This window comes from Microtus ochrogaster, linkage group LG2 (genome assembly GCF_000317375.1).
Source record: "Microtus ochrogaster isolate Prairie Vole_2 linkage group LG2, MicOch1.0, whole genome shotgun sequence".
Lineage (NCBI taxonomy): Eukaryota > Metazoa > Chordata > Mammalia > Rodentia > Cricetidae > Microtus > Microtus ochrogaster.
In genome coordinates, this window is record NC_022028.1 from 33,131,424 (window position 1) to 33,158,336 (window position 26,913).

At 51.5% G+C, this 26,913-nt stretch overlaps 2 protein-coding genes across 4 annotated transcripts in view; one reads left to right on the forward strand and one right to left on the reverse strand.

The window, feature by feature from the left end:
* Positions 1–7,696, forward strand: part of Psap (prosaposin) — a 26,971-nt gene extending 19,275 nt beyond the window's left edge. Inside the window, exons 7-15 of one of the 3 annotated variants that reach the window (XM_005360064.2) lie at positions 599–655; positions 2,081–2,089; positions 3,607–3,738; positions 4,872–4,952; positions 5,189–5,468; positions 5,546–5,700; positions 5,886–5,966; positions 6,140–6,247; positions 6,759–7,696. In XM_005360064.2, coding sequence (XP_005360121.1) covers positions 599–655; positions 2,081–2,089; positions 3,607–3,738; positions 4,872–4,952; positions 5,189–5,468; positions 5,546–5,700; positions 5,886–5,966; positions 6,140–6,247; positions 6,759–6,794 — 939 coding nt within the window. In that variant the 3' untranslated portion in view covers positions 6,795–7,696. The remainder of the gene's footprint in view (positions 1–598; positions 656–2,080; positions 2,090–3,606; positions 3,739–4,871; positions 4,953–5,188; positions 5,469–5,545; positions 5,701–5,885; positions 5,967–6,139; positions 6,248–6,758) is intronic. The other 2 variants (XM_013351183.1, XM_005360067.2) reach the window with 2 other exon arrangements.
* Positions 7,697–7,810: 114 nt separating this feature from the next.
* Positions 7,811–26,913, reverse strand: part of Cdh23 (cadherin related 23) — a 362,011-nt gene continuing 342,908 nt past the window's right edge. The window contains exons 49-70 of the mRNA XM_005360071.2: positions 23,563–23,679; positions 21,868–22,092; positions 20,847–21,016; positions 20,459–20,596; positions 19,433–19,552; positions 18,410–18,587; positions 18,059–18,270; positions 16,547–16,738; positions 16,284–16,397; positions 15,520–15,649; positions 15,169–15,420; positions 14,930–15,091; positions 12,498–12,754; positions 12,091–12,188; positions 11,210–11,330; positions 11,049–11,128; positions 10,813–10,853; positions 10,663–10,723; positions 10,138–10,267; positions 9,903–10,025; positions 9,501–9,605; positions 7,811–8,805 (exon numbers count right to left, since the gene is read on the reverse strand). Of these exons, the coding sequence (XP_005360128.1) occupies positions 8,479–8,805; positions 9,501–9,605; positions 9,903–10,025; positions 10,138–10,267; positions 10,663–10,723; positions 10,813–10,853; positions 11,049–11,128; positions 11,210–11,330; positions 12,091–12,188; positions 12,498–12,754; positions 14,930–15,091; positions 15,169–15,420; positions 15,520–15,649; positions 16,284–16,397; positions 16,547–16,738; positions 18,059–18,270; positions 18,410–18,587; positions 19,433–19,552; positions 20,459–20,596; positions 20,847–21,016; positions 21,868–22,092; positions 23,563–23,679 (3,353 nt within the window). The 3' untranslated portion in view covers positions 7,811–8,478. The remainder of the gene's footprint in view (positions 8,806–9,500; positions 9,606–9,902; positions 10,026–10,137; positions 10,268–10,662; positions 10,724–10,812; positions 10,854–11,048; positions 11,129–11,209; positions 11,331–12,090; positions 12,189–12,497; positions 12,755–14,929; positions 15,092–15,168; positions 15,421–15,519; positions 15,650–16,283; positions 16,398–16,546; positions 16,739–18,058; positions 18,271–18,409; positions 18,588–19,432; positions 19,553–20,458; positions 20,597–20,846; positions 21,017–21,867; positions 22,093–23,562; positions 23,680–26,913) is intronic.

Consider the following 26,913-nt stretch of genomic DNA (forward strand, 5'->3'; position numbering starts at 1 on the left):
TGTAGACCAGGCTGGTCTCGAACTCACAGAGATCCACCTGCCTCTGCCTCCCGAGTGCTGGGATTAAAGGCGTGCGCCACCACCGCCCGGCTAGAACCTGCTTTTACAAGCATGGCTGTGGTCTGTGAATGAGGCTTGTAGTTCTTCCAGGAAGTGGGCCACCTGATAGCAACTTGCAGGACAGCAGGCTATTCGGTTCTGTGGCCTCAGAACCCACTTAGTATCTTGAGAGGTCCCAAATGGCTTTGGAAGGAAGGTTGTTTCCAGTGTTTTGCAGTCGCATTCTTTAGGTTGCTAACAATGGTGACTCTGACCTTGGGGCATTTATAGACAGACACTGAGGACTCCAAGGTCCATTTTTTTTTTATAGGAGGTAGAATAACCAAATTGCTGTATTAGTTAATCTTGAGTAGATACTTAGATCTATTCTGGGATTTCTTTTTTTCCTTGTGAGAGCAGGTCTCTCTGTTGTAGCTCAGGCTGGCCTCAGCCTCTGGTTGCTGGGATTGTAGTCTTGTCGCTGTCCATTTTTAAGTCACCATTTGGCACTGTTGAAAGGCCATTTGGATAGTGACGAGCTGAACCCTTCTCTCTGCAGTGCAAGAGCTACGTTGACCAGTATTCTCAAGTTGCCGTCCAGATGATGATGCACATGGTAGGTGGCCAGGGGCTTCTGGTTGGCATTCTCATGGGGCATCTCCGTGCTTTAGGATCCTCCCTTTCCACTCGTGGGCTAACGTAAACTCTCTGTCCAGCAAACTCCCTACTCATGATCCCAGCCCATCTTCCTGCCAGCAAAGTCTTCCTTAGCTGATGTGACCCTGGACTGCCCTGATAGCTGCCCTAGTTGCCTGGGACCTGCTAGTTGTGCATGTGTGAGCTGGCCATCAGATTGCTAGTATCTGGCTGAACGCTGTGATCTGTAGAAGTATTGTGGCTTTGCCACTGAACCAGGGTGGGAGGATTCAAAGGGCAGCCTGTGTTCTGTGTCCAGGGAAGTAGGATCAGTTATAGTTGCTGCTCAATTACCCAGCTCCTGATGGCATCTGATGATGTCCAGGGGTTTGTTCATTGCCTATGAGAGGTGGGAAACATGGGGCATGGGCGACAGACTATTGGTCAGCACTGGCTTGTCAGACCCCAGGGAGCAGGAGTTGGCTCTATTCTAACTGGTAGAGCGGGGGTTGTGCACCTGTCTCAACTCTCATGGACTGCTGTGAGTCTCTCCTATTCATGCTTGAACATAAGCCCTTTCCTACTTTGTGTGTGTTACCACCCAGCTGCTGCACTGACCTGCTCCAGAGCAGTCCTTCTTGCCCAGTGGCTTGTTTATGAGCGTTGCTCATGCCCTGCATAGTAAAAACATCTAAAGGCAGCTTATAAAGACCTCCATGGTAAAGATAAACCTTTGATGTGAAGTGACTGGGCGAAGTTCTTCCTTCTGGGCAACTTCAGTCATTTTTATCATATAGTATGGGGGAAATTTTTTAAAAACGTTTTTATATATCAAATATTAAATTGACTTTTGAAAACAAATTATTTTATATGCCATGTTAGTTTTACTTGCTTTTTTCCCTAAAAAATATTGGGAGGTATCCCAACTGCTGGGATTAAAGGCGTGAACCACCATGCCCAGCTGGTCATTACCCTTGTATTCAGCTACAAAGGACATAATTTATATGACCATTTTCCTGACCTTTGTGGGGTAAAGTATACTGACTTTGAAACGTGAGCTTCCTTATAGCCATGTATATGCACCCATCCCGGTGTGTCACTTAGGATAACCGAAGCTGGGATTTCTAACCAAAGCCCACATATCCACCTTCCAAACTGGCATCTGGCCTGAGCTGATGGAGGCCCTTTCCAGGGGCAGTTTCTACCAGCTGCGTAGCATGGCCTGTTCCTTGAAGACTGGGCTAGCTTCCTATGCCCCATCTTTTCCTTACTGCCAGGATGTTGCCCTTCCCTTTATGACATCCTTATGCCTGAGTAACTGCTTGATGTTTTAATTTTTCTTAACTGTTGTGTCCTTTCCTTTCTCTTATTTTCACCTCCGATTTCCTGTTTTTTTGTTCAACAGCAGGATCAGGTATGTGATGAGATTTTGTTTGTGGTAGTGGTCTGCTGCTTCTAGTTGTTGGCTCTTCTGTTTGTTTTTTTCTTTTTTTCTTTTGGTCTGGCTTGGTGAGCTCTGACAGGTAGTACGAAGGATCTCCCCATACTAGGTACCCTTCCCCTGAGACTGAGCATTTTGGGTCATGGGGCTTAACTCCCCCTTTTGGAGGGCCAGAGGGTGGTGAAGCTAGGCAGGGCCTGTGCTCAGGTCAGCACCAGTACGCATGCTGTTGCCAGGGTAGCGATGGCCATAACTTAGCTTTCTTCAGTGAAGGCACCAGCCGTTCACTGTGGGTGGCATTGCATGACTTTGTGCTGTTTTCCTAATTCCAGAAATGCTTCTGCACGAGCAAACTAGTTGCAGACATGTGGCTTTGCTTGCTGGATGGAGAGACTTGTACATGGTCTCTCAATTGTGGCTTCTACCCTTTAAGAATGGGTCATGGGGCCTAACTGTACCGGTAGCTTGCCGTGGGAATCAGTGTTTAGTCCATAGTGGCTAAGCCATTGCCCTTTTGGGTCTCTTCTGAATATTGCCTGCAGGCTTTAGGATTTGAGTTTTAGATGCTGGAAGGCAATTTGAATCTCACAGGAAAGGACTAAAAATTGAAATGCCTGAATTTTTATTTATGCTGCCTCAGAAATGGGCCCCCTAAATCTTGGCATACACCCTCAGCCAAAAAAAGCTTTTGTACCTCTAGTCTCATTCTGACCCCATCTCCTACTCTTAAGGCATGTTAAAGACAGGGACTTTAGGACAGACACATGGCCTTAGTTCTCCAGCATCTGTTGTACAGGTGGACCATACTCTAGCTCTCTGCATCCCTGCTCCCATGCTGGGCCCAGAGCAGAGTGCTGGCTGTAGTTGGTTCACACAATACACAGGGTCTGTAGATGGGGCTTGCTTGCTCTGGGCTTTAGCAGTGTGTCATACATACATGGTTCTCTGGCTTGGTGTCTAGATGGTGGATGGTGAGGGGATCTCCGTGAAGCCCTTGTGACTGGACATGCCTAATCAGCTTGGGTCCTGGGCTCTCACATGTACTGTGTACAATTGTGAACATAGAAAAAAAAAGCCGGCATTTCTTCCCCTTAATGCACTATTTTAAATGGTGCTGTCTCTGAAGGGGATCCCCGTGGTTTTAATTGACACATTGGGCTTTCTGTGAGATCCTAGGCCTCGTGGTTCCCTCTAGAGAGCTTACCTCGGACAGTGAGCTGGGACAAGTATGTAGCCCAGCCATCCTTGGGGGTACAAAACATGCTGAAAGACTATCTTATGGTAGCCTTGAGTAGAGCAGCAGAGGCTGAGGGCCGCTTCCTTCAGGTGGAGCTGGTGTCCGGGCACTGCCCTATTGGATTGAATCTGAAAGCTCAGCCTGAGGGGCAGGAGTCAGCTTTCCGCCAGGGTCTTAGCATCCTGACCTTGGTGTCTAAGGAGGGGTTTGAGGGTAGCAGGCACAGGCTGGCTGACAGTGACTCTTTCTTCAGCAACCCAAGGAAATTTGCGCTCTGGTTGGCTTCTGTGATGAGGTCAAGAAAGTACCAATGAAGACTTTGGTCCCTGCCAGCGAGGCCATGAAGAACACCTTCCCTGCCCTGGAACTGACGGACTCCTATGAGGTACCTTCAATCACTGCTGTGTGCGCCCAGAGCCCGTACCCTCCTCTTCCTCATTGTCATGCCCTCTCAGTCACACTTTCAGAAGCCAGTCAGGGTAGCAGGTGTATTTGAAATTGAGAGCTGGGGGATACTCCTATTTTCAGCTGACTGAGGGCCTGGCTCCAAGCTACCCATCCGTTCCACGTGTGCTTTCTGGGTCCTGTCTTCAGAGCCACAGTATAAACTGGAGGCTCCCCAAACACATGCCCTGGGGTAGAAGCCTCTTTGGACTTGTTGCCTGTATGTGTATGTACATAGGCAATATTGTGTCCTTAGAACCCTTCCTTGGCCAGGGTACCCTGCTTCATACCATAAGTCTGCATTGAATATGATCTGATACCTTCACACACAGCATGTACATGCTCTTCTAATCCAGGAATACCTATGTTGTCTGGCCACCAGCTGTTTTCCTGTTCTGTGTCCTGCACAAACTTCTGGTTCATTGCCACTATGGCTTCTGGTCCTTAACCGCCCCCTTGTCTTCTCCTGCACACATACTCCTTTGGTTCTAGGCCACCAACTGTTCCCTGTCCTGCCTCCTCTGTGTCAATGTGTGGCCACAGGAGAGATGGCAAAGCGTCTAGAGTAAGGGAATTGTCTGGGTACCACTTCCTCCCCCTTCCCCCACCCCAGTTCCCAGAAAGAAGGCAGTCATCTGAATTAAGAATTCTAGTCTTTGGAATAAGAGCCTGTTGGACAGCAGAGATGAAACTCAGCAGGTGCAGAGGCCCCTGCCATCACTATATTACCAGAGGCCGATTCCGGAAATCAAGAGCTGACGTTGACTTCTAAATAGGCAGACACCAAATCTGTTCTACACTGCCATCTAATTCTCCCACCTGAACATAATATACAGAGTGATGAAGTGTCCAGGGGAAGTGTTCCAGGAAGGAAAGGGCTGCTGTGTGGTTTTGGGGGCAGAGGGCTTTCCCCACCCTGTAGCTAGAGCATTGTACTGAAGAACCCACCATCACATTGCATTGGGTAGGCAGTGGCCATTTTTGAGGTTACTGGCTGCCCTCTTTGCCATTCTGTGGCAGGAACACGCCTCAGGAGGTTAAGTCCCAGCCTTAAAACATTCTCTCTCTTCACAGGCTCAAAACATTATTTTCTGCAAGGCTTGTCATTTTGTGATGGAGAAGTTGTCTACACTAGTGGCTAACAATGCCACTGAGGTATGCTTCCCTCTTGCGTGGAGTCCACTTGCTGTATTCGAGTCAGAAGGTGCCCATGGGACATGATCTCCTGACAAATGCACACCCCAGTACCCAGGAGGGAGGCTTCCAACACCCTGTGCATCAGCCATTGTGCTCCAGGGGAGGGATCCCATCATTGCCCCGTTCCCTGGTGGGTCTAGGGTCTCGTCTTCCTCGCTAGCTCCAGTCTGATGCCATCCTTTCGTCTGTTGCAGGGACTAATAATTCAAGCTGTGGGCAAAGCCTGCACACTGCTTCCCGCTCCCTCTTCCACCAAGTGCAAAGAGGTGGTGGCAACATTCGGCCCTTCTCTGCTGGACATCCTTCTGCGTCAGATGAGCTCGAGCTTGGTGTGTGGTGTGATCCACCTGTGTTCCGGCAACCCTGATTCAGTGGAGACATTTGAGCAGCCTGCAGTGCCCATTGTGCCTGCACTGTCTAAACAGCCTGAACTGTTCAAACAGCCTGAATTGCCCAAACAACCTGCTTTGCGCGGTAGGTCCAGGGCACATAGAGGGGAAAGAGGGCCAAGGAGGACTCTGCCAATACTGAGCCCTGTGTCCTTTGTGTAGCACATGTACCTCAGAAGACTGGTGGGTTCTGTGAGGTGTGCAAGAAACTGGTCACCTATTTGGAACACAACCTGGAGAAAAACAGCACCAAGGAGGAGATACTGGCTGCACTTGAGAAGGGCTGCAGCTTTCTGCCTGACCCTTACCAGAAGGAGGTATGGGCGTGGCTGTTCACTAATGTCCCAGTCAATGTCCTTTCCCTCTAACTGCAGGGGGTCCTGTGTTCTCTAGGCTTGAGGCTGGGAGGCAGCAAAGAACCGAGGTTCATTAGGTCAGTCCCCCAGAATGTCTAGCTGCATGGATACAGCCAAATCCCAACCCATGTCCCTTTCCTTGGCAGTGTGATGACTTTGTGGCTGAATATGAGCCCCTACTGGTGGAAATCCTGGTGCAAGTGATGGATCCTTCCTTTGTGTGTTCGGTAAGCCTCACCGGGAGCCTGGCCCTGTAGCAGCATGGATGTTGTCTAGCGGGGGTGGAATGGGGTCAGGGAGAAAGATAGCCAGGCTGCTGTCAGATTCTGGGACTTCTTTAATCTCAGCCCTGAAGGGGCTCGGCCAGGCAGCTCATTTTCTTTTGTGCTTTATCAAACAGAAAATTGGGGCTTGCCCTTCTGCCACTAAACTGCTGCTGGGAACTGAGAAGTGTGTCTGGGGCCCGAGCTACTGGTGTCAGAACATGGAGACTGCAGCCCGGTGCAATGTGAGTGTCCTAGACTGCCTTCTGCAGCATGGCTGGGGATTGCCTTCTGGAGAGCCACAGCCCTCACTGTTCTCGTGGTGGATACGTGGGTACTTACATGACATGGTGGCAGTCAGAGAATAAGTTTGTGGAGTTATCTTCTTCCTTCATTGTGTGGTCCCAGGGATCAGGCTCTGGATTAGGCTTGCGTGGCATGTGCTCTTACCCACCGAGCCATCAGTGTCCCCTAGTATTGTTTCTCCCTTGTTTCACACATGATCACTAGGATTGTACCAAACCTGTAGGACCCAGAGCCTCTGCACAAGTCCTCATAGGTCCCAAGAGACCCAACATGAGCTTTGACTTAAGGGTGTTCCAAAGGTGTTTATGAGCAGGGACCACAGGTTCTTTTGATTGTGTCCTAGGTTTTCAGCATCTGTGACTTGAACAAAGTCAGGAGTGATGCTGATGTGCATGTGACCCATGAATGTTTGTCTTGTGCAGCCTAACGTGTCTCCTTTTCTCCTCCCAGGCTGTCGACCATTGCAAACGCCATGTGTGGAACTAGTTTTCCAGCTTGCAGAAGTGCAGTCTACCTGTGGGTCTAGCATAATGAACACACAGATCTATTTGACTTAATTCTAAATAGGACCCCCCCCGCCCTTTGTCCTTCCTCCATCTTGTAGCATTGCTGTCATGTGAGAGGTGCTGACAGCCCCTTTCAGTGTCCCCTTTCTGCTTGAAGGATGAGGACACTCAGGGATCAGCCCTCCAGCTGCCCTTTTACCCGTATACTGGAGGGGGTGGTGAGCCAGAGGGCAGGAGCATCTTCTGAGCCCTGACTTGTATGGGGATGGGACTCTTACGGCCACCTCCTACCTTGAAGAGGGAGCTGCTCCCCTTCCTGTGGTACCAAGGAGTTTCTATGGATAATTAGAAACACAGAATAATCAGGTCTTTAGATGATGAAATTGCCGTTGTCATAGCACAGAGATTTCAGAAGCACCTGCAGGTGGCTTGCTTGGGATGTTGCTGTCTAGGTCAGCCTTACCCCTCTGCTTTCCTGTATTCCCCCGTCTGCCTTGTTTGGGGTTCTGTGGGCTAGGGTGGGGAGGGGAAATTGCTGAATGTAACTTGCCCATGTGAGTCTGGCCTTTTTTGTTGTGTGAGGCCCGGGAACAGTGTTGTCTGCCCAGCTGTTGCCCTGCACGCCCCTTTGCTACCTTATAGCTCTTGTTGAATTGCCCTTTTGCCACCTCATAGTGGATGAAGCATCTGCCTGGCAGCAGGTGATGAACTGAGGGGTCCCCGTGTAGAGTAGGTACCGTCTGTTGAAGAGCTGAAGTTTCTCTAGTGCCTCCGGTTGCCAGGAGACAGCCAGCAGGATGGGCATGTGCAGCTAAAAGGACCTAGATTTTAATTTGTTTTGCACTAAAGTTTCTGTGACTTAATAAAGTTCTGTTAACCACATCTGGGCTTGTTTCTTTGACACCTCAGCCAGAAGCATGTGGGTTCTGAGCCCACTGCCCCTTCAGCTCCTAATGGCCACTCCTGGCCAAGAAGCCCCTCCCATCCCCCAGAACTTCATACGTCACCAGAGTCAGTGTATTGCTGGTTCCACGTGAGTCGCTTTTCTTTTTAAACAGAGCATTCCAGAAACTTTCATTGAGTATCAGTTAAACAAAACCTGGAGGAAATCTTGAGGGAATAACTTAATTTAGAAATACACACAAACTCTACATTCGAAACCCAAGGGGACATAGGTCATGTCTCTCAACTAAGCACGTCAAGAAGACAGGGAGATGGGATGGGTACTGGGCTGCCGACATCAACCTGGTGTGTGCAGGGGCAGGGAGCCACCTGGATGTCCAGCAGGCAGAAGTCCAGTGGGACTTGAACTGAGGCAGGGGTGTGCCAGCAGAGTTGCTGCTTCTGTGCAGAACCTATGCTCCATCGTGGTTGCATAGGGAGGGGCTGCGCTGGTCCTCAGTCTCTGGGGGCTCCCCCAGCGACCCTCCTTACCTTGTCCTTAGACACTTAGCATTTTTAAAGTTTTCTTAAAAAAATAACCGATTTTATGAAGGTAGAGATCAGATACTGAACCAGTATCTGGCAGGAGGCCGATCTGAACAGCCGCCCAGGCTGTCAGGGCCAGCCCAAGGTCGCTCACGAAGGCTGGACTGGGCAGAGAGTTGGCCATGCTCCTACCCTGGAGGGTAGTAGGGTGGGCTGCTCAGCAGCGAGGCTCTACATCACAGCTCTGTGATTTCCAGGGGGCTCTCCATGATCACGTCTCGAAGCTTGTGTAGAGGGGTGGACTTGGCTGACTCTGTGCGGGTGTTGCGCTCAAAGGCCACTGCCTCTGAGGCTGTCAGAGTCTCCAGCGAGCGGTCCAGCCCCTTCTGGTCATCCTCTGGCAAGCTATTGAGGTCAGTGGCCAGCAGGGTACCTGTGCTGCCGTGCACCATGTGGATTCCGTCCGGGCCCTTGAGTTCCATGGGTGGCTTGTGGCGGAAACGGAGGCTGCCCTGGCCAGGGCTGTGGTCCCCAGGCTCCTCCTCCAGCTCAGTGTGGATCAGCTGCAAAAGGTGGGACAACCTTATGGATACAGAAACCACAGAGGGCTGTGCCTAGGGTTTGAGTAGGTGACTCCAGAGCTGTACTGGCTGTAACTGCTTCTTCACTGTCTCCTCTAATGGATCCACTCAGCAGGCCTGCCAGCCTTCTCAAATGGAGGGCAGAGGCTCGGTATTAAAAGGGTCACCACATGTCATCAAATGCGCCAATCTGTGGTGTCTGGGTTTGTTAGGAAGTTGACCTTATGCATGGCCAGGTAGAACCTCCCCAGAAGTGGGAGGAGCACATTGGCTCCGCTCAGGCTTTCTGTCCCTGTTGGTAGCACACACTGGTGAAAATGGGCTTTAGGGAAAGCCAGTGTAACTGTCAATCTCTAGCTGCTGGAATAGTAGCTAATATAGAACTACTTGGCCCTTTTCACTCATTTCTTAAAGTGAAGGTCCCTTAAGAGGTGGTTTGGGGTTCTTGGATGGAAAGATCCCAGAGTCCAGACAATACAACCATCTTACTGAATTCTGGAGCCACCTCTAGCACAGCCTTTGGGCTTGGCTGAGAGGTGAGAGGGGGAGGGAGAGAGGAAGAGGAGCAGAGATAGAGAACTCCTCAGGTGGTAGAGTGTGGGAAAGCAGCAGCATCCCCAGGAATGGGGCACAGCACACTGGCACACAGACCCCCGCTCCCGAGGCTACCTCGCTACCTCGGAGATGGAGGAATGGCAGGAGGAGGCTTTTTGCACCATCCGTTGTGCAAAGAGTTTTTTGAGCCGTAGGTAATCCTCCAGGACCACCTTCAGCAGCGAGCCCTGAGGGGAGGAGAGGGTTAACTCTCCACTAAGGCTGGCACCTGTTCTACCCCCCTTGCACACACTCCCATGGCAGTGAGGGGGGCACAGGTGTCTGGCCCTAGAGCAGAGAAGATGGGAGGAGAGCATGATCACTGGCCAGCCAGGTGGCCTTTAAGACACCACAGACCTCACTAGTCCAAACTCCCTTCAGTCCTGATATAAGGCAGGTCCAGATAAACCTACAGTATCCATCTCCCTGCGTCCTTGAAGTAACATTCAGATTCTGGTTACAGGATCGAGCAAGGGAGGGCTCACCTTAATAGGCCCCTCTCGAATGATCTGGCCCAGCTTGGCAATGTTGTCATATTCTTGGATAGCTGCACGCAGGTATCTGTCGTCATCAGGTTTGACTGCTGCCGGCTCACGCCCGAAAGTCCCCTGGAGAGAGGGAACATTGGCTGGAGCAGGGGTTTTGACATCACATGCAGACAGCAGAGGGAACCACCCTCCAAGGTCTCCAGGTTGGCCACAGGCTGCTACCCTGGCTCACATGGGTGCGGGTGGGGCTGTTCCACAGATCTGCAATCTCGCTCAGGTTCTCAGGCAGATCATCCTCATGCTCAGCCTGCGCAGCCAGCTCCAGGTTCCGGCAGAAAGGGTCCAGCCACACAGGGTTGGCTCTGCAGTTGGGGAGAGGGATAGGGTGGGCAAGATACCTTCATAGCATTGCTTCTAAGACCTGCCCATTCCCTTGGCCAGCCATGGTGCCTTCCGCAGGTCTGCATAAGAACTCTGCCACGGCACCTGTGGCTACATCCTTCTTTCCTAGGATCCTGCTAGAGCCAGGACTGCATGCCAGTCTGGGTCAGCTTTGTCAGGGAAACTTTACCCACTCCCTGTGCCCCTTGTAATCGGGACCCGGACAGCACATTTCTGAGAACGCAGAGAAGTGACTAGCCCACTAGGGGGTGCCCACACTCCATGTTTCAGCCACTGGCTGCTACAGATACTTCTCACTAGCTGGGTACTGCGGGGATCTCCAAAGGGGATCTGCAGACTTGGGAAGCCCACACACCCGTCAAAGGAGTATTTGTTGGTATTGGGCATGTCCATGATGTCAATGAAGCCACGGTTCCCTGCAGGGAGAGGATTTGAGTGAGGAGGAAAAGAGTCCAACAAATAGGAGCACCTGCCGCCTTACCCTGGGCCCCCAGCCTTGGCTCACCTGCAGAACCAGCCACAATGGCCTTGAGCTTCCTCTTGTGTCTGGAGAGAGAGAGAGAGGGGAGGAGAGGGAAAAGTAGAGGGGAAAAAGAGAGAAGGGGAGACGGGAGGGGAAGAGAGGGGAGAGAGAGTCAGTCTGGAAAGCTGTTTTGCTATCCCTGGTCCTTGGCCCTGTCTGCCTTGGTGCCTGCTGGCCAGGAGACCATTCTGGTTCAGGCCAGAGGTGGAGTCACTCACACGGTCCTGTAGTACCAGTTCATGAGGACGAAGAGCATGGCAGCCAAGAAGAGAAGGATGGCTAGGACAATGATGGCCATCTGTGGAGACAGCAGGCCAGCCATCAGCAGGCGGGTTCTGGGGCACAGCCCAGACCCCAGGGACTGGCCCCGCAAGGGTACCTGCAGGGCAGACATGTCATCCGGCAGTCGGACAGAGATGGCAGGCTGCACGTCCAGGACATTGTAGTTCCGGAAGAGGTTCCGCAGCTGCTCCTTGTTCTCATCGATCATCTGGATGACCCTGCACAAGGGCCATGGTCTCTGCTCCATCTTTGCCACCTACTGCCTCCAAGAGGCCACCACCCTCCACCCTGGGGGCAGTGTGCTCCACTCCCGCCAGGAGCCTCAATGTTCACATTCTGCTCTGAAGCTTCGCAAGAGAAAAGCCACCTAGCTGGGAGAGCTTAGCGTCTTACAGGGCCCCCAGGCCTGTGTCCAAGGTCCTAATGGACTCCAAATGGACACGTTAATGGACAAGAGGTATGTCATGGTTTCAATAGGAAAAGCACCAATAAGCTTATGGATTTGGATGCTTGGTCACCAGGGAGCAACACTATTAGAAGGTGTGGCCTTCTTGTTGGAAAGAGTGTGTCATTGGGTGGGGGTGGGCATTGAGGTTTCAGGTGTTCAAGACGGGCCCCACGTCTCTCTTCCTGCTGTCTGTGGATCTGGATGTAGAACTCACAGCTACCTCCCCAGCACCATATCTGCCCTTATGCTGCCATGCTTCCCACCGTGACAACAATGGGCTAAATCTCTGAACCGAAAGCCAGCCCCAATTCAATGTTTTCACTCATAAGAGTTTCCACTGTCATGGTGTCTCTTCACAGCAGTAGAAACCCTAAGTCAGAGAGTGAGGCCCAGAGGCATAGCTCTTGGTGTCTCTTATTCTTCCCCAGCTCTGACCTTGCACGGAGGCCAATAGTAATGTTCATGTCTCCTTTCAGGGTTCCTACCCCTCAAAACAGGCAGGCAGGCCAGGCACACCCCACCACACCTACCTGTCCACATCCAGGATACGGTTTGTGTCCCGGTTCACCACGTGAATGAGTAGCTCTGTCTGCGCAAAGTTCACCCGCCCCTTCTTGTCCACGTGGAACTGGGGGAGAAGGGAGTTTGTGGGGTCAAGCTTGCATAGTAGAGAGGGGGGGGATGGGAATGGGATGGGTATTCATCTTGTAGGATCCCATCCAGCATATCTGTAAGACCTATCATTACCAAATCTCCCTGATGTGGGCACTAACTTCTACACAGGGCTCATTCATAATCAGCCTTATTTATAGATAAGGGGATGGAGCCCCACAGGCCTGGGACCGTCCCTCAAAGCCATGTAGCTATGAAGTGACTAAGAAGGGATCTCATCTGCCCTTTCCCTTCCCACTGTCCAGTCCAAGGGCCCCGGGGGCACCTGCACATCATCGGTGTTGACAATGGCGCCCGTGATGTTGGAGAGCAGGCGGATAAACTCCTCCTCAAAGCCACGCACACGGTCTGGGATCTCATTGATGACTATCTTTACACGCTGGTCATCCCTCAGGATATAAATGCCGATGATGGCAGTATCATTGTGACCAGCCAGGTCTCGGGCCACAATGTCTACCACAAAATATCCAGGACTGTAGGCCATGAAGAGATCAAAGGTACGTAGGATGCCATCCACACTCCCTATGAAAGAGTTCGGGGGGATGGCACAGCTCAGGGGCCACACACTGATGCTGAACCCTGCCCCCTATCCCCACATCCTTGGGAAGAGGTCATATTTCTTCACCCCCTCACCCTGAGTACTAGGGTTATGGGCATATGCCACCATGCCTGGCTGAAATCCCCTTATTTTCAATGATTACTCCAAGTTTTTTGTTTAAACACTGAATTTGAAATAACTGTAGATTCTCCTGTCCACAGACGATTACCAATTCTGAGATCCATAGAGTGGTGGTCCTCAACCTTCCTAATGCTGTGGCCCCTTTAATATAGTCCCTCAGGTTGTGGTGACCCCAACCATTTATTTATCTCATTGCTATTCCATAACTGTAATTTTGCTACTGTTAGGAGTCTTGACGTAGATATGTGACATGCAGATGGTCTTCAGCGACCCTTGTGAGGGGGTTGCTCGACCCCCAAAGGGGTTCTGACCCACAGGTTGAGAATCACTGCACTAGCCACATGTAGTTCAGAATCCCACAAACACAGCAGAGACCCCCGGAGATGGCACAGCCTTGATGATTGTGAGAAAGACAGGCCTGGAGTCAAAACCTGCCGCTTTCTAACTAAAGAGCAGCTGGGGCTGGGATCATAGCTCAATGGCGGTGCCTGCCCATCACACCCAAGGGCCTGGGCTCAATTCCTAGCTTCGCATTAAAGAAAGGCAGTGAGAGCACAGGGGAAAGGGGCTGGCGTATGGCTACAAAACTCGAGCAGGTGGGATCTAAACCAGACCTTGAAGGACAAAGGAGGCATATCAGATACGAGGGAGGTTGGGATGGCATCGAGAAGTAGAAAGGCAGAAGGGTCAGGGGCCTAGGGGCAGATGGAGTAGACTAGCCGAGGCAGTTTGGCTTAGCCGGAGACAGAGCCCATATGGATGGTGGGGGGTTATAGGCCAGAAGCAGGGACTAGAAGGAAGACACGGGAGCCCTGGGTCTCAGGCCAAGTAATCCTGGCAGTCAAGTCTGACACACAGATGAGAAGCCCGTGTGGGGTGAGAGTAATGAGCGCCTTGCAGGCCCTGCCCCAGAGTGTCTTGCCCGTGCACACAGGGAAAAGCTTAAGTGTGTGTGCATTCAGGGCTGGGCTGTCAGCTCCCCACAGTGCCTTGCCCGATGCCTGACACACAGAGAAGGGGGAAAAAATGCAAAGATGGGGAGCATCGTGGAAAGAGGGATGGAGAGGGGGTGGATGACAGAGAGAGGGAGGGGGTAGTTGGGTAGATGAATGGGTGGCAGATGAGAAAAGTAAAAGAGAACTTAGATGCAGCTCAGTTGATAGAGCTTGCCCAGCCTGCGTGAAGCTCTGGGTTTCATCCCTAGCACTGTGTAAACTGGGTGGGGGGCATGAGTGTGACCCCAGTACTTGGGAGGTAGAGACGGGAAGATCAAACACTCGAGATCCTTTCTTTCTTTCTTTCTTTCTTTCTTTCTTTCTTTCTTTCTTTCTTTCTTTCTCTCTCTCTCTCTCTCTCTTTCTTTTTCTTTCTTTCTCTCTCTCTCTCTCTCTCTTCCTTCCTTCTTTCTTTCTCTTCTTTCTTTCTCTTCTTTCTTTCTTTCTTTCTTTCTTTCTTTTAAATTGAGACAGGGTCTCACTATATGGCATTGGCTGTCCTGGAACTCAATACCTAGACAAGGTTGGCCTCAAGCTCACAAGGATCTGTCTGCTTCTGTCCCCGAGTGCTAGAATTAAAAGCATGCATCACTGTGTCTGGCTCAAAATTATAGAGAGATCTTGAAGCCTGCCGGGCAACACAAGACCCTGCCATTTAAAAATAAATAAATAAAACAAGGCTGGCAAGATGACTCAGCGGGTAAAGACACTTGCCACCAAGCCTGATGACCTGCTTTTGATCCCTAGGGACTCACATAGTGGAGGAGAGAGCCAATTCCTTCATGTTGTCTTCTGGCTTCTCTGCATAAGTTCTGTGGGCATGCACCCCCCAATAAATAAAATGTACCCCACACACACATAGAAAAAGAATCCATGTATAAATGAAGGGGCAAACAGGTAAAGAACAGAATAGAAGGAACTGGATGGGTGAACAGAAGGGCTGACGTGGATGGCCACCTAGGTCTTGTGCTCAAAGAGACTCCATCTCACGGCTGAAGTCCATGCAGTGACAGGGGCTCCTACCCATGGTGAAGACCTGGCCCACATCCTCAGAGTCGTTGGCAAGGGCCCGGAAGTAGTGGATAGCCAGAATGCCGTAGAAGACCAGGCTGTTGTTGCCAATATCTGCATCCAGGGCCAGCACCTGGATCAATTCCGAGCCGACCTTGGCATCGGTGGCCACTCCTGTGGGAACAGGCAGGCCACGTAAATGTCAGGGGAGGAGCCACCCACGCCCTCAGGCCCCGGCTGGTTCCCCGCACCTGCGGTGTACTCAGCCTTGGTGAAGCGCGGCGGCTGGTCATTGATGTCCTCCAGCACAACGCGCACCTCCTGCAGGGTGAGGTCAGTCAGCAGATCGAGGGCTGGGGAGGGTCCTCGGGGAGGAGCCCAGCTGTGATTGCTGGACGCTTTGACGATGAAGGAGAAGAGGGCTTCCTTTTCCCGATCTAGGTCTCTGAGCACCAGCAGGCGCCCGTCAGGTTGCAGGTGGAAGTTCTTGTCCTCGTTACCAGCTGTGGGCAGACGGGGCACAGGGTGAGTGGAGGGGCACTCAGAGTCCTCTGCAAACCCCGGGCCGGTGGGGCACGGGCTCCATTGACCCCCCCCCCCACCTGCAATGAAGTAGTACACGATGGCATTGGGACCCTCATCTGCATCCACAGCGCCTGTCACGTTGCCCACCAGGGTACCACGGGGTGAGTGTTCAGGCACAGTCAGCAGCTGATACTGGGGGCTTCCCTTCTATAAGAGAGGAAGTAGTTACACGAGGCACAAGCTCCAGCTCTGGCCAGAGGATCTTGGGTATCTACTTTGTGGGTCTGAGGACTTTGTTGCCTAGAGAGTAAGCAGAATTACTATAACCTACATGAGGACAGGACTTTACTGATTTATCCCCAGGGTCTACGTGCATGTCCCAAAAAGCGTTCTCTTGTGTCCATGCACACAGCCTCTATTGGCCACCCATCCATATATGTATGTGTGTGTGTATGTATGTATGCATGTATGCATGTATGTATGTATGTACAAACACACAGACACTACCAAACTCACACCATTCAGTTCTGCTGTCCACTTTTGAGTTTTGACTCTAGACTCCAGAGTCAATTTTCATGCTGTGTGCACACAATATGATGAACAAGCCTATATGTGCATACAAAGGCAAAGGTGTTGGACATTTTTCCTCCTTTTTGGATCACTGAGTGAGGCCTTGCATTAGTGCCCAACTTTGAATGCCCTAGGTGTTTGAGGGAAATCTAGATGGAGGCTCACTGTATGCTAATCAGATGTGTATCAGGGTAGAGTACGGGCATGTGTGGGCTCACAGGTGGTGAGACCCTGTGGGGGTATCACTGGCACAGGGGATAGGTGAGCTCACAGGAGGCCTCACGAAGAGGGGCTCGTTGTCATCGATGTCTTCCAGGGCCACCTGCAACGGCTGCATCGTCTCGTACGGCACTGGCTGGCCCAGGTCACTGGCCACCAAGATAAGCTGGAGGCGAGGGAGCCCAGTCAGAGGGGAAAGATAGGGTTGGAGGTTGGCTTAGGGCCCCAAGGAAGCTCAGTGGAACAAGTCTCTCAGAGGTGGTCCAGGAGCAACTCACATACCACATAGCGCCCCCCCCCCGCCCCTCTCCTTACACTGTATACTGCCTGCTTCTCACGATCCAGGCGCTGAGCCGTCTGGATGAGCCCGCTAACTGGGTCAATGGTGAAGTACTGCCAGTCGCGGTTTCCTGCTGTCTTTAGGAAGCTGTATCGCACTGCCCCGTTGAGTCCTTCATCCTTGTCGGTGGCATAGACCTCATACACGTTGGAACGTAGAGGGATCTCCTGTGGGGGTCATGAGAGGGGGTACCTGGTCATGAAAAACCCCAGAGCCAGGCCCTGGTGAGCTCTTAAATCCTTTGCTCCCTCAGCCAAGGCCCTCATTTCTCTAAGCCTCAAGGGCCTGCGTTCTTTTAAGATTTGGGTATGACAGGAAGAAACCCGACTGTAGTCCATGTGCTGGCCCCACCCTCAGGATGCCCCAGCAAGAACATGGTTCTTGACTGTTACAAAACTCTCAGCTCAGCCTGGCTTCATTGTTTTCTCATTGTTCATAATAAACTCCAAGCGGCAGTCATCTGGACCCCCAACTACAAACCCCTTGAAGAGAAAGCTTAGCAAACAGAGCCTTTGGTGCAGAAAAGAATTAGATTATTATTAATTTATGTACCATTTCCCATCAAAAAAAAAGATTTGAAGCGATTGACAGGAATATATGAATTTAAATGAGATTGAATGAATTAAAAAAAATAGGGTAAAAGAAGAATATAATTAGCATAAGATGGAAGTGCCCCAAGTCTCTGCAGGGTCATTTGAGGGGGTTACGCCACTGTGAGCTCCCTAGTGGGCAAAGCGAAAAGGACCAATGTATCACTGCAGGTATGACACCAGGCCCAGTGCTCCCCAGAGCTTAGTCTTGAGATCATTTTCTCCGACAGGACCTCAAAAGGCAGACGACTAGATGATCTCAGCATGGTGTTCCCAGATAAGGGGTTTGCTTGAGTCTGTGGGGCAAAGGACAAGGCAGAGATATCCCAACTATACCACCAAGGATCCCTGGGGCCTTAGGGTGGAAGGGACGAGCAGAAGACAATGCATTTCCCCTAACTGGATCGGCCATCTAGCTAGACTAACTGGCGTTAGACCAAAGAATGAGAGAACCCGAGCTGTGCATTTTGGTATCAGGAGGACCAGGAGACAGACGGAAGGGCCCTGTGTTTATTTTGAACTATGTCTGGGGGAAGTGGGTGGCAGGAGACCAGATACTCCCTGGTAGAGTCGACAAGCAAGAACTGATGTGTGTTCTATTGTTAGGTCCATTCTCAGATGGAAACAAGACTCGCAGAAGGCACTTGCTCAAGGTCATTGCTTGAGGAGCCAAAGAGTTATGCTTGCACCTAGAGCCTTTCCTGGCAACACCTACAGAACTACCCAACCCTCAAGATCTTCTTTGAGTGGCACTGGGCAAGTCCGCTCTCCTTGTGTTGGCCTACAATCTCTCAGTGGACGCTTCTACTCTGCCAGATGGTGAACGCAGGATGAGTCAGTGGGCTGCAAGTGGGAACCGAGCGTCAGTGGGAACGCTGGCCCTGGGATCAGGAATACCTCTTTGATGTGCAGGATAGTACCATTGGGTGGACGCACAAAGACAGGGCGGTTGTCGTTGACATCGATCACCTCCACCAGTAGCATGGTCGTGCCCCAGAGGGGGGGCTCTCCACCATCCGTGGCCACGACAGTCAGGTTGAACCTCTCATAGGACTGTAGTGGCCGCTGCGTGGTCACCAGGCCCGAGTCCATGTCCACGAAGAAAGCCTCTGGCAGTGGGAGAGAGCAAGGGAACGGCCTGAGATGACCTTCCCCTGTCTCCTCCTCCTCGGCCCAGGACAGTAGACATGGCAGCTTGCCCCTCCCCACCCTCTAAGCCCTCCTGGGTAGCAAGGGAAGGCCATATACCCATTCCGGGGCCCTCGAGGGAGTAGGTCAGCTGCCCATTGGAGCCCTCATCCTGGTCAGTGGCCAGCATGGTAATGACCGAGGTGCCCGCTGGTTCATTCTCGTACACACTTGTGCTGAACTGCGGTTTGGAGAACTGAGGCCGGCAGTCATTGACATCGAGTACTTGGATCACCACCTGGGGAGGCCACAAGACAGTGAAGGGGCTTCCTTGGGAGACACCATCCCACAAGGGCAAGGTGGAGTAGGGGGGGAACAGGGCACTACCATGGTGGAAGGCATTGCCATTTAATTAAGTAAATTATGTTTTGAGACAGGGTCTTAATGGGCTATCCTGGAACTTGCTATGTAGACCAGGCTGGCCTTGAACTCACAGAGTTCCTCTTGCCCCTGCCTCTCAATTGGTGGGATTAAAGGCATGTGCCACCACATCCGTCTGTATTTTTACTTTTTTGAGCCAGGGTCTTAGGCCGAGAGTATAGCTCGGTTGATAGAGTGCTGGTCTCTTTGTAGTTAGGTATTCACGAGATTCTGGGCTCATCTCCAGCCCTTCATACACTAGGCCTGGTTCTACATGCGATAAGCCTAGCAATTGGAAGGTAGAGGCAGGAGGATCCAGAGTTCAAGGTCACCCTCAGCTGCAAGAATTTGAAGCTACCTTGGGATACTTAAGAACCTGGAGTTACAGCATCTCCAAGGTTGAGGCAAGGAAGGCCTCTTGTATGAGGATGACAGAAGGTACACAGTGAGACTTCATCTCAAAGACTGAATGAATAAATAAATAAGTAAATAAGTAAATAAATAAATAGGAGCCATAAGTAGTTTTCGCTACTATACTGCTTTGTTGGGCACCTGAGGGACTGGGCTGTGAAGACATACAAGTGCCCTCTGGGTCACACGTAGGTGTACCTGGCTGTTCATGTGACATTTGGGGATGAGAGGCCCTGTTTCCACCCAGAACAGTCATTCTCTATGGACTTAGTTTGCTGCTCCCTGCCCTGGGCTCAGGCTGCTGTTCCTCACCTGCACCGAGTTCTCTCGACGGTTACTGGCCACATCCCCTGGGTTGTCTTTGGCCAAGGCAGTTAGGATATAGTGGTCCTTCTTCTCCCGGTCCAGAGAGGACAGCACATAGATGTCACCCTAGTTGGAAGAGGAGACTTTCAGGTGATTCATCAGTTTGATGTGTCTGCTGAGCATCTACACTATGGGCAGACACTATTAGAGTCTGGAGGTCATGCTGGGGGGGGGGGGCGGGCAACCTCTTGTCTCCATGATGCCCTTGTTCTTGCCCTTACTATCGCGTTCTATCTGAGATGCAGTGATTAGCCAGGCTGCAGCTAAGTGCCCAACCAGCGTCTGGCATAGAGTATCTACTCTGATAATAGGCACTGTTCTTAATGCCAGGCACCATACCCGAGTGCTCACACTGAGCAGGGTAAACCCTCCCGAAGGGAATGCACACAGAGGAACAGGAGGGCAACTCCTGGAACCAGGGGGAGGCTTGCTGAACAGCCCTGCCCTTTGCAAGGCTGTCTCCTCACCTTACAAACAGCAGCTCCTGGACCAAGAGGCACACGCTTGGGCCCCCAATTTCTACTCTCACGAAAGGCTGAGACTCATGGGGACTTGTGGGTCCCACCCTTTGGAGCACCTTGCTTCTCTCCACATGGAGTACAGGGTCGTGCATATTGCAGATGTTCTAACAACACGCCCAGTTCCCACAGCACGCCTCATGTGACACTTTCAAGAAGTGGTCCCTGGGACTTGTTTCAAGTTTTGGGGCACATCCTGTCACACCAAAGGGCCAGTTCCTAAAGCTGGTGGCCACTTCCTCCCATTTGTACCAGGACATAAGGGGCTGCGGGCTTAACAGCACCTGGAACTCTGCGGAGAGTTTGCTGTCCTTAGATAAAGCAACCTGAAGTCTAAAAATATCCAGGAGACAGGACCCAGAAACGGGGATGTGGGGGGTGCTTTGGGTGACTTTTTAGCCAGGACTCTGGGCTTTCCCACTCCCAGGGTCAGGCCCTCCCATGGCCTACTTACAGTGTTGGGGTGGATGGCAAACTTGCCCTCTCCATCCCCCAGGCTATATTCGATGAGGGCAAAGTTGCCGGAGTCTGCATCGGAAGCAGTGACCCTCAGAATGACTGTGCCCACAGCCACATCCTCAAAAATGGCCTCCTAGAGAGAGTGGAGGAGGGGAGAGGGGGAGAGGGGAGGAGGAGAAAAGGAAGAGGGGAGCATGGTTATCCCTGGAGCCTATGCCCTGCTCAATAATACCCCAGTGCCGTGGTGTTCTGGAGCAGCACGCTGCTCATGCATTTAGCATTCCTGGGCTTCATGGGGGAAGGGCAAGGAGGAACAGAAGGCACACCAAAGACCCCAAGGAATAAGTACAGGTCCTGACCCTCACGTTGGTCTGGCCACCCACCTGGTAAGAGGGCTGGTCAAAGATGGGGTTGTTGTCATTAATGTCCACAATTTCCAGGTAGACAGGGATCTCAGCTGCGCGGGGTGGGGACCCATTGTCTGAGGCCCTCACTGTGAAGTTAAGCCAGTGCACCTCTTCGTAGTCCACTGTCCGGTTGGCAATGACCTTCCCTGAGACACAGAGGTACCCACTGATGAGGTGTGGCTATTCTTCATCCTGGTCTCTCTAGACTTTGGGAAGGATCTGGGGCTCTGAGCGGAGGAGGGGCTCCTGGCAAGGAGCGTGAATAAGTAGCATTGCCCATCTCAGAACAGAGATGGAGGAGAGACTGCCCTCAGTTGTCCTTCTCAACAAAGAGCTAAGAAAGCTCCCTGGAATGGGTATCTGTAACCCCAAGGCAACCCCAAGATACCTCCATGTCTAAGACCCCATTCCCAAGGGGATATGCTCATAGGAGCTTGGGTGGTAGAAATGGTAGAGAGGGTTCTCTAGGGTTCCAACAGACACCTATGGGCCTGCGTCCAAGCCAGGACTAGAAAATTCTTTTTTTTTAATCTTTCTTTTTTTATTATTTATTTATTAAAGATTTCTGCCTCCTCCCCGCCACCGTCTCCCATTTCCCTCCCCCTCCCCCAATGAAGTCCCCCTCCCTCATCAGTTTGAAGAGCAATCAGGGTTCCCCGACCTGTGGGAAGTCCAAGGACCACCCACCTCCATCCAGGTCTAGTAAGGTGAGCATCCAAACTGCCTAGGCTCCCCCAAAGCCAGTACGTGCAGTAGGATCAAAAACCCATTGCCATTGTTCTTGAGTTCTCAGTAGGACTAGAAAATTCTATCTGCTGCTGGGAGCATCAGAAAAGGCTTGACATACCAACCATCTTGAATCTGGCCTAGGCCACCACAGAACAGGGGTAGGGGTGGGGCCTCAACTAGACATTGAGAAGTGAGTCACAGTCCCTCTGGGGGCTAACAGGCATGGGTATGCATCCCCTACCCTCCCTCTCGGAGACCCCCCACCTACCTGTGGAAGAGTCTTCAAGCTGGACATAGCCTGGGGGTGTGAGGTCCAGCAGGGTATAGGTGATCAGCCCATTGAGGCCCTTGTCAGGGTCAACAGCAGCCACAGCAATGAGTGTGGTACCCGGGGTGGCCCCCTCCAGGACCCGCTCTGTGTAGTAGGTGATCCCAAAGGGCTTGAACTGGGGTGTGTTGTCATTGACATCCAGGATGTTGACCGTGAGCTTGGCTGGGGTGCAGGTGGGAGGGAATACCAGGTATAGATCTGTGTTCCACCGTGGTGCCTGCTGCTCCCTTCCCAGCTCTACTGCTCTTCCCCCCACCCCTACCCCCACCCCCGCCCCCACCCCTGCCCCAGCCTAGGGCTGCCAAGCTCAGAGGAGAACAATGTCTCACGCTATTTTATGTGTATGCGATGTCCATGCTCATGTATGTGTGTATGTGTGTGTGTGTGTGTGTGAGTGTGGTGTAGGTATATATATGTACACATGCACATGTGTATGCATGTGTAGGGAGGTCAGAGGTCAACGTTAGAGGCTCTTCAGATCTGTCACTTGCCTGGAACTCACTACGTAGGCTAAAGTGGCTGGTTAGGAACAGTTCAGGGATCTGCCCGTTTTCACCTCCCCAGTCCTGGGATTACAGGTATGTGTTACTGTGCCTAGGTTTATTTTAAGTGTGCGTGTGGGTGTTTTTGAGATAGGGTTCCCCTGTGTAACTTTGGCTGTCCTAGGACTTGCTCTATAGACCAGGCTGGTCTCAAACTCAGAGATCTGCCTGCCTTTGCCTTCTGAGTGCTGGGATTAAAGGCACGGGCCACTACTGCCTGGCTCATGCCTGGAATTGTGTGTAGGTTCTTAGGATCAAACTTTCCCTCTGATCTGATCATCGCTCTTCCGTAAGAGCAGGGATTTGTATTCTACCAGTGGGTTGGGGGGCTCTGATGTGGCCTTTGTTCTTTTCGGGACCACAGTTTTCCAACAAACTTGGAGAGCTAGGATGAAGATGGTTTCTGGATATTCCTTTGATCTGGGCTTCCCTAGCCCCTCTGAATGATCCCCCCCCCCCACCCTCAGCAGAAGCAGCCTGGGCCTCTGACCTTAAAAATCTCAGGATGTGTAAGAGATAAACAAGTACAAACTTCCCTCTGGAACACTTGGGCCTCTAGGCTGAGAAGATAAGCAGGCCCAAGCCACCCCAACAACTGTCCTTGTCTTCTGACAGTAGAATGAGACCACCCCATCCCTACTTTTTCCACTGCCCCCTCTGCCTAGCCCAACCATTCCAGCCCATAATAGCTTCCCAGCACATGCCTCTGTCACTGAGCCTGCCCCACTGTGGTCTGTGGCCTTGAGTCCCCTTCTTTAGCTCTTTACTTCCTGCCCTGACCCCAGGGCTTCCTATCAGATCACAGTTCCTATTCCTATTCTAGCCGCACCCTGGATTCCAATATTATCCTGACACCCTCCCCTACCCCTCAGAGTCTAAGGGTTCAGATCCCATACATTTAGGGGCACAGTCACCCTGAGTCCCAAAGTGGTTGTCACTATCCTAAGGTACCCCAACTCCTCAGTAGCCCTGGCAGCTAAGTCCTGGGATTCACCTCCTTACAGCCAGGCTTGCACTTGGTTCCTAGCCCCTCCCAGCCCTCAGAGAGCTCTGAGTGACCCATTAGAGATATACTAGCAGGGCATCTTACCGTTTGGCACACTGACGGCACGCTCTGGGAGGTCGCTGGCGTTGTCAATCACTGAGAGCGTGACCTCATAGGTAGCAACCAGCTCGCGGTTCAAGGGAGACTTCACCATCACAGACCCTGTGGGCCGGACCAGGTCAGATTCTGCTAGAAGGGAAACCCCACGAAGTCTGGGCTCCTCAGAGCCCCTGCCCTACCACACCCCCATCCTGATAAAGGACACTAGCCCCTGATGGACCAGGAGACTTGTGGCTGGGCTGGCCTATATATATAGCCACTCATAGAGACTGGGGCCCTTCAGCTGAGGCTGGTGACCTTGGACAAACTGTCCAGCCTTTCCTGTCCTCATTGACAAAAGGGGCAAGTGTAGCACCACCACAGAGGTTCCAGGGAATAAGGAAAAGAAAACGAGACTCTACCAACCAAGTACTTAGAACTTTGCCTGGCACATACAAAGTTCTATGTAATCTTTGAAAATAAAAAGAGCAGCACGATACGGAACAGCAGTCCGCAACAGCATGAATGTTCTTGGTCCTGCTAAAGAATACACTAAAAAATGGCTGAGGCGAGCCATGCCCAGGAGTGCACATCTGACATCCCAGCCATGGGAGGCTGAGGCAGGAGGCTGGTGGGTTTGAGGCCAGCCTGGGCTACAAAGCAAGACCTTGCTTCAAAAACCAAACCAAGCTGAGCATGGTGGTGCATGCCTGTAATACCAGCTACTCAACAGAGTAAAAATAGGGAGCTGGAGAGAGTGCTCATCAGTTAAGAGCACTGGCTGCTCATCCAGAGGACCTGGATTTTAGTCCCAGCACACACATGGTGGCTCACAAGCATATGTAACTCCAGTTCCAGGAGTTACAAAAGGGGATCCAACATCCTCTTTTGGTCTCCATGGATATTACATGCACTCAGTGCACAGACACATAAGCAGGCAAAACACCAGTGCACATAAAATAAAAATTTAAGTAACAAATTAAGAAATCGAGTCATTAATTTTAAAAAAATGAAACAGAAGTCCAAGATAACAAGTTATCTTAAAATATCTTAAAATAAAAAAATGTTAAATATCAGGGCTGGTAATACAGTTTAGTGATGGAGCACTTGCTTAGTTTGCCTAGTATACATAGGAAAGGCCTGGTCAATAGTCATTACCAGAAAAAAAAATAGATTTTATGCTGTATGTCACAGTTTCACAAGTGCTTATATTCCAAGGAAGATCTCCTGGCATCTGGAACGAGGACAACCACCCTGGGGGACAGGCTAGAGCCCCTAGGCATGCCCCTTTGTCCTAAGTAGAATGTGACATGGTGCTTATTACAGGACAGAAACAGCAGTCTATGTGGATGACAACAAGTTCCTTCTCTTCCCTGTGTCCCCAGCTGCTCCATAAACCAGAGAGAAACTCCACAAGTTCTGGTTTTGCTGGACAGTCCATCTGTTGGGGTCTTTTTGTCTGTTGGGGCCTGAGTGGCTCCTCTGGTCTCCCCTCATTGGCCCTAGACTAAGATCTCCTCCTCTTAGCTACCAGGGTCTTATGATACCCTTCCCCCTTGGCAGACCCCCTGCTGGGTTGCTGTCTTCCACAGGTCCCCAGCCATGGGTGGTCACTTACCCTGGGTGGCCGCCTCCTCCTCCTCCTCTTCCTACTCTCGCTCCCCGTCCCCCGGGCTGGGGAGCGAGGTTGGGGAGAGGGCAGCTGCGTTCAGTCTGCAAAGGCTGGGCACGGCCTGGGCCGGCCCCCAGGGCAGGAAGGGTGGGGTATGAGGCATGGAGGAAGGCAGTGGGAGTGAAGCAGAGAGGAGATGAGGTGGGAAATGACAGAACAGAGCTCAAACCTGTAGGCCTGCCAGCCGTGAGGGAGAAAGAGAGGGTTAACATTGGTTAGTTCAGGGTGCAGCGAGGAGGGACGGGGCAGGGTGTGGGGTGGGGCGGTGGCTGTGGGACTCAGAACTGGCCAGGGCAGGAGAGGCTAGGATGGGAGAAGGGGTAGAGGGGAAGGGGTGAGAACCCAGCTGAAGTAGAGGGGTTGGAGGATCTGGGAAGAAAGGGTAGGGAAGCCGAGCAAGGGGAGACTGGGGGCCATGAGGAAGGTGGACAGAGAAGACACTGGAAAGAAAAAATAGAGAGAAAAAGAATCAGTGGGAGGTAGCAGGGAACAAGGCAGAGAAAAGTTGGGGGAGCATGCTATCCAGGGAAGCAGGGGTTGGGTGGCTCTCCATGGTCCTGACAGACCAGCTTGGGAACCACTTTGATCTGGCCTAGGCTAGCACAGGATACTACATATTTTAGATCCTACTCTGGCCCACTGCATGCTCTGACTGTGGGCATTTGGTTTTCACACCCCCCCCACCAAATTCCCTCACACTCCTCCTCTCTCAGGCAGAGTGTGCATGTGGTCTATGGGTGTTGAGACTGATGGTGTAGCTCAGTTGTAGGGTACTGGCCCAGCATGCAGGAGGCCCTGGGTTTGACCCCTCCGGTTCTCTGTACAACAGTCATCTCTTGGGAGGTAGAAGAAAGAGGATCAAAGTTTTAGGTCATTTTGGTCCATATTACAAGTTCAAGGCCAGCCTAGGCTGCATGAGACCCCATCTCCAGGATAAAGTATTCCTGAGAACCATTTTGTCCCTTCCAGTTACGCAAATGCTGCCATGGTATGTAGCTCACTCTCTTTTAAATCTTTACAGCAAGCACCTATAACAAAGATACCCTTTCCTCTCCATTGCTGTGTGCCCAGCCAATGTCTGCTGCTGCCTGGTATCCCATGGTGTGAGCTCACCACTCTTCCCCTTCTGTGCTGCTAGGTCCTGGGGTCTGAACGTACTCTGTGTTGGATTGCTGCCTGATGGGGACCCTGGTCTGTACCCTACAGCAGTGCAGGAATACCAATGTCCCCATATCACCATCATGACAACAGCACACTGATGTCTACTCGCTATCTATGGGACACTTGTGTCATCTCCCTATACATTTCTCCCAATAACAATGATTTTTAGCATTTTGTCACTGTTATGCTAATTTTTATGACACTTCCTATAAGACTCATGCCCTTCTCTGACTTCCCAGAGGACCAAAACTGCTCAACTTTTGGACATACAGCAAACTGTCAAAATTACAGTAAGCTGGATAAACCACAAAAGATAAAATCATGATTCTGTTTTTATTATAACGGAAGATAAGGGCACAGACATAATTTATAGAAGATTTAAACGCACCAATCAAAGGTGTTTGGCCAAATCTCCTTATTAAGGAAATATGTGCTATTACTGTTTTCCGTTTGAATTACAAACACTGAAACTCTGTAATAGCAAATGCCAGCACGGATGTGGGGACATGGGCACCCCTGCAACA